This window comes from Perissodus microlepis, chromosome 17 (assembly GCF_051167445.1).
Source record: "Perissodus microlepis isolate ML-2025 ecotype Zambia chromosome 17, ASM5116744v1, whole genome shotgun sequence".
NCBI lineage: Eukaryota > Metazoa > Chordata > Actinopteri > Cichliformes > Cichlidae > Perissodus > Perissodus microlepis.
In genome coordinates, this window is record NC_140477.1 from 14,808,473 (window position 1) to 14,821,743 (window position 13,271).

Genomic DNA, 13,271 nt, shown 5'->3' on the forward strand with positions numbered 1-13,271 from the left:
CACAAATATTTCAGGAGAGTCTAAGACCTCATCCACATACAGCAGCAGTCTTAGTGTCTCCTGAGCCATCGGAAGAGTCCCTTTGAGACTGCTCCACCTGTGACGGGGCTGCACCGTGCCGAATCAAATTAGTGCCATGTTGAAACACAGCATACCACAACTCCCGTGTGAATCTCAGACCTCTTCATTACAGCGGCTGATAAGCGAGCATTAGCCTCTATCTCTAGGCCCGCCAACTTTCTCCCATTTCCTTATCAAAGATTCCGCAATGCCCAAGAAAATATTTGGTGGGAAAGCTGAAATGTATCCCACAACTAAAAAGGCTTTGCAAGCTCTTAGTGGCAGATCCTCGTGATTGGAAGGACATGATAAGATAAAACACTGTGGACCAGAATACTGATTCAGCATTTTGTTTTTAAAAGGTTTCAATTCTACATCCAAATGTATCAGGACAGCGATTATCCACGCAGCATTGTTTCTTTGTTACGCTCTCCCAGCTGTTGTGATGATTTTGTGGAAAACTGTGCTCATTACTGGAAGCCGGAGCAAGCAGGAGGTTGTTTTGAGCAGGCTGCCTGCTCTCACCCATGCAGTGTAATTGGCTCTCCTACTCAGTGAGGTATCTCTTAATAAAGCAGCCTACCTCTGTCTAACCATCTATCTATCCATCCATCCCTGGCGCCATCTTTCCGCTATGCTCAGCAACATTAGCCGCATGAGAATAACAGGGTTGCAAGAATGCCCCAAACCTATTTCCAGATTCGTGGTTTCAGTTGACAAGCTGCTATAATACTAAATCCTTAGAAGCTGCACTATCATAACCTTAAACTTGGACTCGAGGCGATGCAGGGTGGAGCTGATCTAACTACTATTAGCCATACAAAAAGGGACGACGACACTGGCATGACAGGGGCTCATGGGCAGATGCTGATGACCTCAGAGCCCACAAATCACCACCCGTCATGCAGTCTTACATCTGGATGCTCACACTGTGTTTTTTACTCCCACTTGGGATGACAATTTGTTGCACAACAAATAAAATCTGTTTGCTTTAAAAAAAAATGTCTTCGTGAACATAACATGTCAAAGATTGTTTGAAGTGACGGACTGTTTTTCAAAGAAGAAAAAATGGTATTAATTTATGTAGATTTTGAAAATCCTGAATCGCTGTTTTATTTATTTATTTTCATTTCAGGTATTGAGTTGTTTAAGTTGATGGAGAAAGCACGGTGGGTATACATGTGACACATTGTAGAGTCCCATCTCGCTCTGCTTGCGGACTTGAAGCATGAAAATATGCCTGACAGCTGCGGGGAAACATATGCAGCTGATAAGCTTGAGTTAAAACAACTGGGTATTCATCTGGAGGTGATCAGAGGATAGTTCTACCAGGAAAGACACATTCCAGTTATGATGAGATTCAGCTCTAATTAAGCGAACTCCAACAAAAACACGTCCTCCGAAGAAAAATAAATCTAATTAGAAATGCCACGCTGTCGTTTTCTGTCTCCCGCACTTTGTGTCAACAAAAAAAGATTTATTGTAATGCACACGAGAACTCTTCGAGAAGCCTTACAGCATGCATAACAAAACACTGACTGTAGAGTAAGAGGAAGTGAGAGTACAAGATATGCTGCTGCTTTCATTATATAGTTCAGTTCTCCCTTTTTACTCATTACGCCTCATTATATCTGCTGCACAAGTCAACAACAAAAGGAAACATCGTGACAGATACCACGAGCCAAGATCTGGGGGAACAGATTGGAAATGCTGCCACCTAGTGAGCATCTTGAGGCAATAATAATTAAAAAAATCCAAAAAGATTTTATACCATCTATCCATCCATCTAGTTATAGTCTGCTTTATTTTAGGAAAGACTGCAGTTGAAATGTTGACAAATTTCTGAAAATGCATCGGCAATAGGAAACAATTTTAAATTCCTTTAGAACACCATCTATGCTACAACCCTTTTATGAGTTTTGGCTTGAACAAACTATTCTAAACGGCATCCTATGTCCTGTAGACATGAAACAGCTACTGTTAAAACATGAGAAATGATACACCAGATATTTGTATATTAAGCTGTGATTGTATAGAAATATCCTAAATGATCCTATATGAAGACATGATACGGGTGTTACGGACACTTTAGAGCAGCGGTCCCCAACCCCCGGGCCTCGGACCGGTACCCAACCCCCGGGCCTCGGACCGGTACCGGTCCGTGAGTCGTTTGGTACCGGGCCGCGAGAGTTGAGGCTCAGGTGTGAAATGTATGGTTTTCAGGGTTTTTATTGGTTTTCAGCGTTATTTTGTTATCGTTTTTATCGTTAACTCAGTTTTCCTGGGTCTTTTCACGTGTGTTATGAATAAATCTTATTTTTTTCGGTACCGGTACTAGTTTTAATTTGTTGTATTTATCCGCGACACCTTAAAGGCCGGTCCGAGTAAATATTGTCGGGCATAAACCGGTCCGTGGCGCAAAAAAGGTTGGGGACCGCTGCTTTAGAGACATGCAGTATCAGATGAGGAGAGCAGTTCTGTCAGCAGCCACTTGGTGATGCTCTCTCAACATGCAGAGGGCTCCACTTGACATTTAGGGATAATACTCTAAATGAATAAAATATTGCAGACTCATTTTTCATGAAGCAGACTGATAAGTCAATAATCCACGCAAAAGCCTGATTTTTCTTATTAAATCTGCACCACAATCACAGAGAAAGGGGAAGGAAATGAAGCATAGCAGAGCACTTTGTGAGATCATTTTAAAACTTTATGACAATTAAGGATTAGATTGCACAAATGGAACGTCATGTCCCCGATATTTTGTATATTGAATGTGATAACAGAGCAAAATTTAATTAGAGGCTCGGCAAATATTCTACAATCTCACAATTCCTCTCTAAGTCAGTCTGGAAAGTCACTGGAAACATGAAAATGATAACATCTGCGTTAAACAACGTAAACTGACAAACCAAGTTCAAAAAACAAGCCATGTCAAATGCAAGACTCATCGGTCACTATTATAGTTAGAGTGGTGCCGAGGGTGAAGGCTGATCCCTCGCCTTGGAAGGAAATTCCTTGCTGCAGTCTTCCTGACTTCCTCATTAATCAGCCCCCTCTAGTCAGTGCCAATGAATGCCGACATGCTGAGAAAGACACTGAAAATGCTGCGATTAACATATACATTTTCAGAAGCTGCAACTGAAGATGCGATCTGGGTGACAGGGAGTGACGAACATTTCCACGGTTACATAAAAGTATGAATTGAGCAAAATACTGTAAGGTGTAAGCAAATGTAAAACTAATCAACTCTGGAGGGAAAACAACACAAACCAGATATCTTCTTTCTATCCCCTTCTTGATGAGTGAACTGCACAAAAGCTTAAGTACCTATTTCCCATAATGAATGGGGAAATGGGGAGCTCTGAAGCACATATCCATCAGATATTTTAGAGACTGCAGAAATGCAATCAAGCGTATTGATGTACACAGACTCTTAAGTATAAATCCGTGGGTTTTATTCAAAGGGCTTTTAGTGGCAAATCAAATGAGCTGAGCAATCTTTTCCAGACAGAGCAAAGCATCTTACGCCTTCTAAAGTTATCTGATGGCATCAAACATGTACACAGGCATGGCAGGGGGCTTGAGGTGACTTCCCATGGAGTTGTCAAACTAATGTACCACTTTGATTTAGTATTTTTTTTGAAAGTAGGTCAAAGATCAGTATAATCAGAAAAATCAGAAGGAAAAACTTTGAGGTAATTGCGCGTATGTGTGTACTTATGTGATGTATTTTCATTAAACTAAGTTTGAGAAGTTTATTTGAGCACACCGGGACGCACTTGATTAATGAGGCCATCCTCTGGCTTGTATGCATATGCGGGGCTCAAAAGCATTGTTGATTTAATTTGATTTCTTCACGATGTACAAATAAGTGGGCTCAGAAATAATGCATTAGTGAGCGTAAAACAAACACACACTCAGGAGCTGAGACGTAACACAACTGATGCAGTAACAAAACAGAACTAGTTCATTAAGAAACGTGATAGTAATTCATTATTTAGCTCAAAAACAGATTTAATAGTAGTTAATGGTTTACCTTTATTAGTATGCTTGGCTTTTTTGGTTTAAACCTTATATTTTGGATATTAGACTGATGGTTTGTTACAATGTAATAGTATTATGACTTTAAATTAATCACGTGTGGAATCCAGTTAGCCTAAATAGCCTATATTGTGACAATATTTGTGACTCAAACTGCTGCAGATTATGATTAATTATTCTGTAAATCACTCTAAAATAGTTTGGGGGAATTCTAGACTTTTCAGGAGTTTGTGGTTTGAGCTCTTAATTGGAATTAGCCCAGTCAGCTAAGGAAGACTGGAAGTCAAGTTTGAAAGCACTGATAAAAGTGAGTTTGGACCCTGAGTTTAGTTACATTTTTTGGTTAAAAATTACATTGCTTATATAATTTTATATACATTTTTTGATATTTGTATTTGTATATACAAATAGTTTCATATAAAGAGCAATATAATAATCTAATTTGTTTTTAAACTTTGCAGGACACTGGAAATGGCATGGATAAACGGCATCTCCACTACTGAAAAAAATATGTACAACTTCTTTCCTCAAAAGGGTTTGAGATCCTTTTGAAGAGCTTGGAACAGCTGGATTAGGGTGTCGGTCCATATCTCTTTCTGGTGCTTGTTGGTGATTCGAGCCAGGGTCTGAGTGGTGTACACTAACGTCAGCACTGTCCTCTCAAAGTCCTGCCAGCTCAGAGGTTGGCGCCGCTGGGTGAGCTCAGCCGTCAGACGCCTGATGTCGGAGAGCCTTTTAGGCAGTACTTCCTCACAGATGACTTCCAGCTTTTCCACACTTCTCAGGGAGGCCAACTCCTCATCTGGAATCAGCAGGGTGTGTCCATCACCTTGTATCTGCATTCCACCCAGCAGAATCTGGGAGATAGATAGGCATGCACTAAATTCACATTCACATATATAAGCAGCTAACTGAAAAATGGAGTCGCTAGCAAGGTCACGTCCTGTTAACGGCTTTTTCAATCTGTTCCAAAGAGCCTAATCATCTAAATATTTTGAAATGAGCTTAAGATGGCATAAGAAAGTAAAATATCTTTTTCATCAATGTCACCAAAATATCTCACATTCCTGCTAATGATTAGGAGCACAGCAGCAGTACACAGTGTTGTGTTCTAATCAGCAGGGTGAGGCCACAAATGTGTTATTTTTAGAAGTCTTGTGCACATTCTAAGCATACTGGTTTCCAGTAAAGAAACACTAGCTCATGAACTATTTCGGGGCCGCAAGAACTTAACTGACCTCAAAAAGCAGCTTGATGTCCTCCACTGAGTGCTGGAATGTGGGGTTGATCAGTGAATATGTTCCCCGTTTTATCCTGTATGCAGATGGGTACAGCGCTAGAACACACAAGAAGAAAAAATTGGATTATAGAATCTCCCTATTCAAAAATTAAGGCAGGACATTATTTATTGTGACATTTATGTGGGAGGTCCAGAGGTTGAGTAAACACATATTCATTACTGTTCAAATATTATGTATGTGGGTGAGACTTGGGCTCCAGCTGTGAAGAGATCAACTGGTCTTTGACCTGAGCCACAGTTGCTACAAGCACCAGCGGCCTGGTGCCCCCAGAGGTGCGATATCTGCTTATTGACTCGTGGAAGGGTAGGTGTAACTGACCTCATTTGGTCAGGCTTCAAAGTGTCAGCCCATATGTGTAGCAGACGGGGGATCCCATAATGTGAGGTGTCCTGATACGGCTGGAATGAAAACCCTCACTTTCAGCTAGAAACAGTTGCTGCCGCCGCCTCATTTCTGTGATAAAATTGAGCAAAATCCGTAATTTTTCTGGAAGTGATAACAAGAGGCTAAACCTCACATCTAGAGGTGGACAGCAGCTAACATTACTCACATAATTTCCTAAGTATCTGATGTACTAACAATTAAGCACGGGGCTATTTTGGAATATTTTGTTTTTACCCTAATTCAGAGGTTTTTAAAATTATTTTTAAATGCACGTTGTACAGTGTGATGAAACTTCAGAGTTCATAATTCTGCACCACCAGAGTGAGCTGCTCTATAGAGATGTGAAATTGGAAAGAAAAATCCAGCAGAAGCCTAGCACAGGATCTAGAGGAGATTCATCAGGTCCTTCAGTTGATCCATCTGCCGATCACTGAAGCCTGATCAGAAATGGTCTCAGTGGAAGAGTGGCTCTCAAGAAGGAAGGGAAACAGAGAGAAAGGGCTGGGGTAAGCTAAATTACACAAGAACTGATACGGTTAATCCCAATTTACAACTTTTGTTACAAATCAAGTCAATTAGTTCACTGGTCTAAAATGAAAAATAACATTATGGTCTAAATTGTCTAAATGACATAGCTGTGTCTAAGAAATGATTTGTGAACTTCCTTAATCTAGCAACATATTTGCATTATAATATTTTGGATAGGAGTCCTGTGTGACAGTGAACAGATATTCCTACTGGCAAGTTTATTCCAGGCTAAAAGAAAGATTAAGAGTCACATGAGAATGTGCAGGGTCTGTTTGTAATAATGTAACTTTGAATACTGCCCAGACTTTGAAAACTTTTTTTTATGTATCTCTGTTATCTCTCCAAGAACCCTTTTTGTTAATGTAGCATCAGGAGAAGGAACTAAAAATCAAATTTGATTTGCACAGAAGGAGGTTTCACAGTATAATGAATTAAGGTAAAACTTCCTCTAGGGTTCTACAGCTGTTCAGCTCTCTTTTTCCATTGCTACCCATATTCTGTTGCCGTCCAGTACTCCATTCAGCGTGTAAGCCAACACACAGAGATCTTAATGAGGTATACAGTATATAAACACTGGCATTCATGTGAATTTGGATGTCATCCTTCCTCTCTGCTACAGTGGCATCTATGGATTGCTGCTTCACCAATTCTGCAGTAATGATCAGCTTGACTGCCTGCAGCATCGCTGGCCAGATACATTTAGCTTTATAGCAATTGTCAGGCCAGCCAAAGCCACACAAATTGGCAGAGCTCCCCATGTACCTGCTTCCTGCTTGGGTGACTGCCAGTCTCAGCTCTGGCCTCCCTTTCGCAGCACAGCCACCGCTCTCAATGTAAAGAAATGTGTAGCTCCACATTTCCATGTTGGGGTAATGAATTCCAAAAATCTGGCACATCTGTGTAATGTTTAGCATGTTACCTCAGTCCTTCCACCTGCCCCACCGTCAGGGGCCATAGCCAGACGTTGTGAAATCTCAAATAAACATTGTCTAACTCCACCTTTTCCTATAATATGAATTTGGGTTTCAAGGATCAAAACATATGTACTTATTGTAAATTCCAACTGCAGATGAAATGCTGTTCACGACCCTCATCATAATGTCAGAAATCAATAAAAGTTCAAACACCTCCAATGGAGAAGTTTGAACTTGTTGAAGAGTGACTCTGAAGCAATATAATATGCAACATGCACAGTTGTTCCAACCCCCAAACACCAAAGACAAGTAGAGAGAAGATTTCCCTAGATCAAGTACTAACATCCAACTCTAAGTGGATGACAACTTGTAGGTGAAAATGTATACTCCTCATTGAGTATGCAGCTCCCAAATGCATCAGGTATTGTGGAGGAGCGATGCCTGTGCAGACATATTAGTTACCGAATAGATACTGCAGCTTCAGCGGGCCATTGCTAAAGTAAACAATACAACACCCGAGGGTGCTCATTAGAACAAGGGTTATATCGTTAAAGGATTGAGGCGATGCGGGGAAATGACAGCTTGGAGGCCAACCCAGCGCTGATTTACATCTAAAATTAATAATCTGTAATTTACATAAAAAGGCTCTGCTACTACTACAATAGTCCTTTGGCATGTAGGAAAGTGTGTGTTTTATGTTTATAGCAGCTCCAATAGCACTTTGGAATAAAAATATTATAGCTTGTTATAGTTGGAGCTGCATTAGTGTATATGTGCACAGGCAATAACAGTAATTCTAGTCATTCTGTTAAATTGTTCGATTTCTCCCAGCACAATATCGTGAGAGCGATACTGACTTAGAGGAAAGATAGGTAGGGGCAAACACTGGATATCTAAATTAATCATGCTTAAAGATCACAATGAAATTGAACTAGCTAATAAGTTTGAGACACTGTGACTGACAATATGGCAAATAACAAAGAAAAAGGGCACATATACGTAGAAAGGAGCTAATGAAGGAGCACAGGTGGTTGTGAAGGTCAGGTAGAGATAACAGATGTGAGAAATTGAGGCCACTGCAGGATAGATATTCTAGATATTATTCATTCTGTTACAAGCAATAAATAAATTATTGTCATTTAGCGTCTGCCCTCACTGCAGGACAGCTGCAGGACAGTCATCTTTGCATTGTGGATTTTAGCTTTGAGGAACTGCATGAACAAAAATATGTCATTGTGGAATTTCACATTCCCTAATGGATGACCAAATAGAGTGCATAATAAAGTAAATGGGAAAGAAATATTTCGACACAGCTGTTGACAGGCAGACAACTACAGATGATTAATGGTGCAGAAAATGTACTGAACTTTGCAGTGACAACATATAAAATCCAGGAATTTATCATAGTGAAGGAGAAATAATGATATTTAGTCATTTTTGATTACCAACCGCTATGCAAAACTAATGTCTTTGATTATGCCGCGTTAATGTGCAATATTTATGAATGTGAAAGTGACATCTCAGCTTTAATCACTACGATTTTATCACATGTAAGTGAGGAGGCTGGTGAAGGTAGGCTGTCAATATATGTTAGAGCTGGATTTTTCAGGCACTTCTTTTCCATGAAGTTGTTTTTGGTGGGTGGGGGGTCGGGAGGTAGGGGTCGGGTAACATGCAGGCGAACAAGCCATCACGAGGTGATTCATTCTTATGAGCAAATGTTTCTTTTTTCTCATTTTCAGCTTGAATGTTTAATATACTGCTGATGTCCTTTATCACAACATATCAGCTTTCCCTGCTGCTTGTTCTAAGCCCATTCATCCGTCATGCTCCCCTCCCTCCTTCGGCGCTCCAAACAATCAATGTTTGGATGGGCAGGCTTCCCCCCAGTGTCATTATGTAGAGGCAGGGAACTTGTAATCTCCCGCTAACTGCTTGCAAGGAGATGAGGGAACAACAAAGATCCATTAATTAGCTGGGCTAAATGGTACTCCTGGCTGGAAGGATGTCTTGACGAAGACAGAAAGAGAGAGAAGGAAAAACAACCTAAAACAGAAAAAAAACCCCAAATGAATGTCTGGATCCCTCCAGCGTACGATAAAAGAGGGTGAAAAGGACACAGGATACAATGAAATCTTCCCTGCAATGGACCATCTTCTACATTTCATTATATCTCCAAATAATAGAAAATGGTAAAATCCCAATCCATGACAGTATTGTAGTGAGACAGATTTAAATTCTACCATTTATGATGTAAACACAGATCATCATAAATACTCCTAATAACTGTGAGGCCAGCAGTAGTAAAGCCCAGCTGCAATAAAGTCATGCAGTGGTGCCAGGGAAGCTGATATATACTGGGGACAGTGGTGACAACTGCCGATATGGGAGAAAGGTTATACATCTGCAGTTTCTCCTGGTTCCCCATCACCCACACTCCACCTCATGGAGGTGTGAGCTTAGCCTTTTATAACCCACACAAGCCTGGGCACATTCCCAACTCATCACAGAAGAAACACTTGGTTAGTTTCTTCTGTGATTAGTTGGTGTCACGTTTACATGCACTGCCCTTTAACATTGTTTTTCAAAATATGCTAATGTTGTGAAGAGGCATATAAAACCTATTGCAGGAAGAGATGATTCAAGGTCACATGATCCAGCTCTAACTAAGCTCCATCAGATTGGAAAGTTTTAATCTTAAAAGTAGAGAGGGTATCTATTCTCAGTACCAGTGTTCAATAGCTCTATTGTCTTATTCCAACTAAAGCCCCTACTATAGCCTAGAGATGGGTTTGCAACCAGCAACTGCTAAACTACTAAAGTTGAAGTCATGTCATGAACCGCTGTGTGTCTAAAGGTTTTGTAGATGTGATGAAGGAAAACAGGAAAACAGGTCTAAATAATAACAGCTTCAATGCTTCTTATTTCAGAGAATCAGAAAGTCCAAAATCAAGTCCAAAAATCCTTTAGTCAACAAAGCATTTAGCTGGGGAATCCAACACAAAGAACACAAAGCTAAGGAAACACACAACTATATGCAACAAAAGACAAAGGAATACTGAGACAACATATATACAAAAGGTAATGCAGGAAGAGGAGACGGGTGAGGACCAAAACCAAGCTGAAGCCAATCAGGGAATCAGTGAGGACAGGGACAGGAACAAAAGCTACACTCAACATGAATAAAAACAGAACCCTTTAAAGTAAAGACAGACAAGAAGAAGGAGTGAACATGAAGACAAAGATGACAAAGACAAACACAGATGAGACAGAAGAAGGAACAGAAAAAGGGGAACTAATTAAAAACAACCCTAAAGTTACTGTTTTAACAGTAACTAAAGCGAGCAACTGAAGGAACAAACAACAAGGCTAGAAAGACAAAACTTGTAAACACAAAGGATTTAATGAATAAAAAAATTAAACACTAACAATAACAGAAACCTAATCCAAAAGATCACATAACTTCAAAAGTACAAAGAATTCTGAACTTGAAAATTCAAAACCCTGGGTCCAAAACCGGGTGTCCACTTGTTTAACCATTCGCAGAATGATCGCAGATCAGTTGCTCACTACTTCCTAAAACTTGGTGGCTTGTTGGTGGTTTAGTAATTGGTTGAAGACCAAACCAGACCTGAAGGCCAGACAGAGATTGTAGAGTTTGCATGGAAAGTCCCTGACACTCACCAACGCTGGCCGAGCGGTACTGAAACTGAAAAGTGAGACAGAAGCAGGAAACATTTACTTTCAAGTTAAAAGCTGTGCCTAGTGTTTGCAGACAATCCGATGTCTTTACTGCAAATTCTGCTAATCACCAAAGAAATCACAAAGAGATTTTTGGTGCAGGACTCTCTTCGCTGTTGATTTCACCTACAGCCACGAACCTAAAGACAGTACTTGCCAACCAGTTAGGGAATACTTTTCAGTTATGTATGACAATGTTAGACTGTCATACTGGTGTCATACTGCAAACTGGCATGACCGATGACTGATTGTCATGAGTGCTATTCACAGAGCGCTGAATGGCTGCAACCACATCGTTGTAAGATGATGAATGATGAAATATATACTCTTAGGCTCTCTCTTTGGTTCAGCGATGGCTGCCCAAATCAGCGCTCCTCACTGTCCTGAATGTGCACATCCTCATCACTGAAAGAGTGGCTGCTGTACATGTAAACAGAGCAGTCCTGGACTGATTCTATGTTGTGCTATCCACTCCAGTGTGAACTGAGCTGCTTGCAGTGAGATTGTAAATAGAGAACTGCTGTTTCCCTCAACTCCAGGAACATTTCTGAACATTAGCTTCACTTTCTTTCTGCTCTTGTTTTCAGCAGCAGTGGGCAGTTGTTGACAACACAGACAATTAATGCATGTTCAGAAACTTTTTATTGACAGTGTCACTTTGGATTTTTGATTTATTGCTGAAGGGGAAAAAAAGTCTTACAAACTTTTAATAAAACAATGATTAAAAAATGATTTCCTGGATTTTGGTGATATGGTATAAAAATGTAAACAATTCTGAACTTTCTTTGTTTTTGCTGGCTTCAGCATCATGTGACTTGTCTACAGATTTCAAGGCCTGCGAGTGATGAGAAAGGAATTTCCTCAGTGAGTAGATCCAGTAACAACAGGCCAGTCGTTTTTCGCTGGAAAACGATCTGCTGATGTCCTGCAAACTGCAATGTTCCTGCTAACTGAAGAGGATAAACACATTCTTTCACAGCTGGAACCACAGACTCGTACCAGGACTCAGCCATCACAATTTGACTCTGTCTTTGTCTTCTAGTAATATTTTAAATGATCCCACAAATGAAAACAGAATAATTTTTGATGCAAATATACTCAATGGTGATAAAATTGCCATTTATCTCATAATAGAGAGACACTAATCCGACTCTTAATAATTGCTCATTTAGACCTAATTACCAGAGCTTGTGTGCCAACATACCTTTCCTGTGGTGCTGACTGGCAGCACAGTAGCTGCACAGGTAAACAACAGTGAGTAAAGTCCACCACTGTGCCATGCTGATGCTCACAACCAAGATCCACTCGTACAAATCAGTACACACTCCCTTCTTTCTGAGTTCTGTCTCTCAGTCATAAATGAACATCTCAAGGATGGATGAGAACCCTCCTTTCCACTTCATAGGCTTTGTGCATATGATCACCTTTCACTGTGTTCACTTTTCTTTTGTCCCCTCCCTTCTTCATCTACTTTCATTTCTTTTTTTTCGTGTGTGTGTTCTCTTCTCAAGCCAGGGTGTCTGGGCTCTCATCTGGAATTCATCAGAATTTTTGGAAAGCCTGCCCTCTTGGCTGGACTTTTCATACAGCTACTGGATGACTGCTTTACTGGCTGAGTGGTTCAGCCATTGAGTGACTCTTCAGTTGACCAGGCAACTGAGCAAATGGTTGAGTGGCTGACGAAATTGCTAACTGAACATAATCACATCCACTGAGCCACAATCAAGCCAGTTATGAGAGCGATGGACTACTCAGGATAATAACTAATTTTACCACATTTATCCCATCACACTGTAGTCAGAGGTCAGACATGGGACAACAGCTTTTTTTTTTCATTTATTCACAGCATTTCAAGAAAGAAGCAGCCTGAAGTCCAAATAGGTTGTAAATAAGCCAACAGTTCTAAGAAATAGTTCTTTTAACCCCCCCCCCCCCCCCCAAACTTCTGGATAGCAGAGAGTGACAGATGCTATTTGGCTGTACACTATGATGGAGGTTAGTGCAGTTTATCTTCCACAAGTGACATCAAACCAATATTTGAGATATTTTTTTCAGGGAATTTGGATTTTATTTTAGCTTCATAAGAAAATGACCCAGGCTAGGTGCTTAGAATAGAATAATTCTGGTATTTGCCTTTTATTTCCTTTAAGTATGTCTGGGTCACCTGAGGGTTCCTTAAGCCCCTTGCTTACTGGCCTACTACTTCATAGCCTGTGTACTTGTGATCCCAAATCTCAGCATTTGATTACTGCAATCTATAATAAATGCTAGTGATTCTATTTACTCACTAAAAATGGAA

At 40.3% G+C, this 13,271-nt stretch overlaps 1 protein-coding gene across 1 annotated transcript; it reads right to left on the reverse strand.

Annotated features, from left to right (window-relative positions):
- Nucleotides 1-4,600: 4,600 nt before the first annotated feature.
- fam180a (family with sequence similarity 180 member A) lies at nt 4,601-12,364 on the reverse strand. The gene is made up of 3 exons (XM_084911202.1): nt 12,177-12,364; nt 5,343-5,440; nt 4,601-4,961 (listed from the first exon to the last, which is right to left on the reverse strand). The coding sequence occupies exons 1-3, from the start codon at nt 12,250-12,252 to the stop codon at nt 4,632-4,634; spliced, it is 504 nt and encodes a 167-aa protein (XP_084767328.1). The 5' UTR covers nt 12,253-12,364; the 3' UTR covers nt 4,601-4,631.
- Between the last annotated feature and the right edge of the window lie 907 nt (nt 12,365-13,271).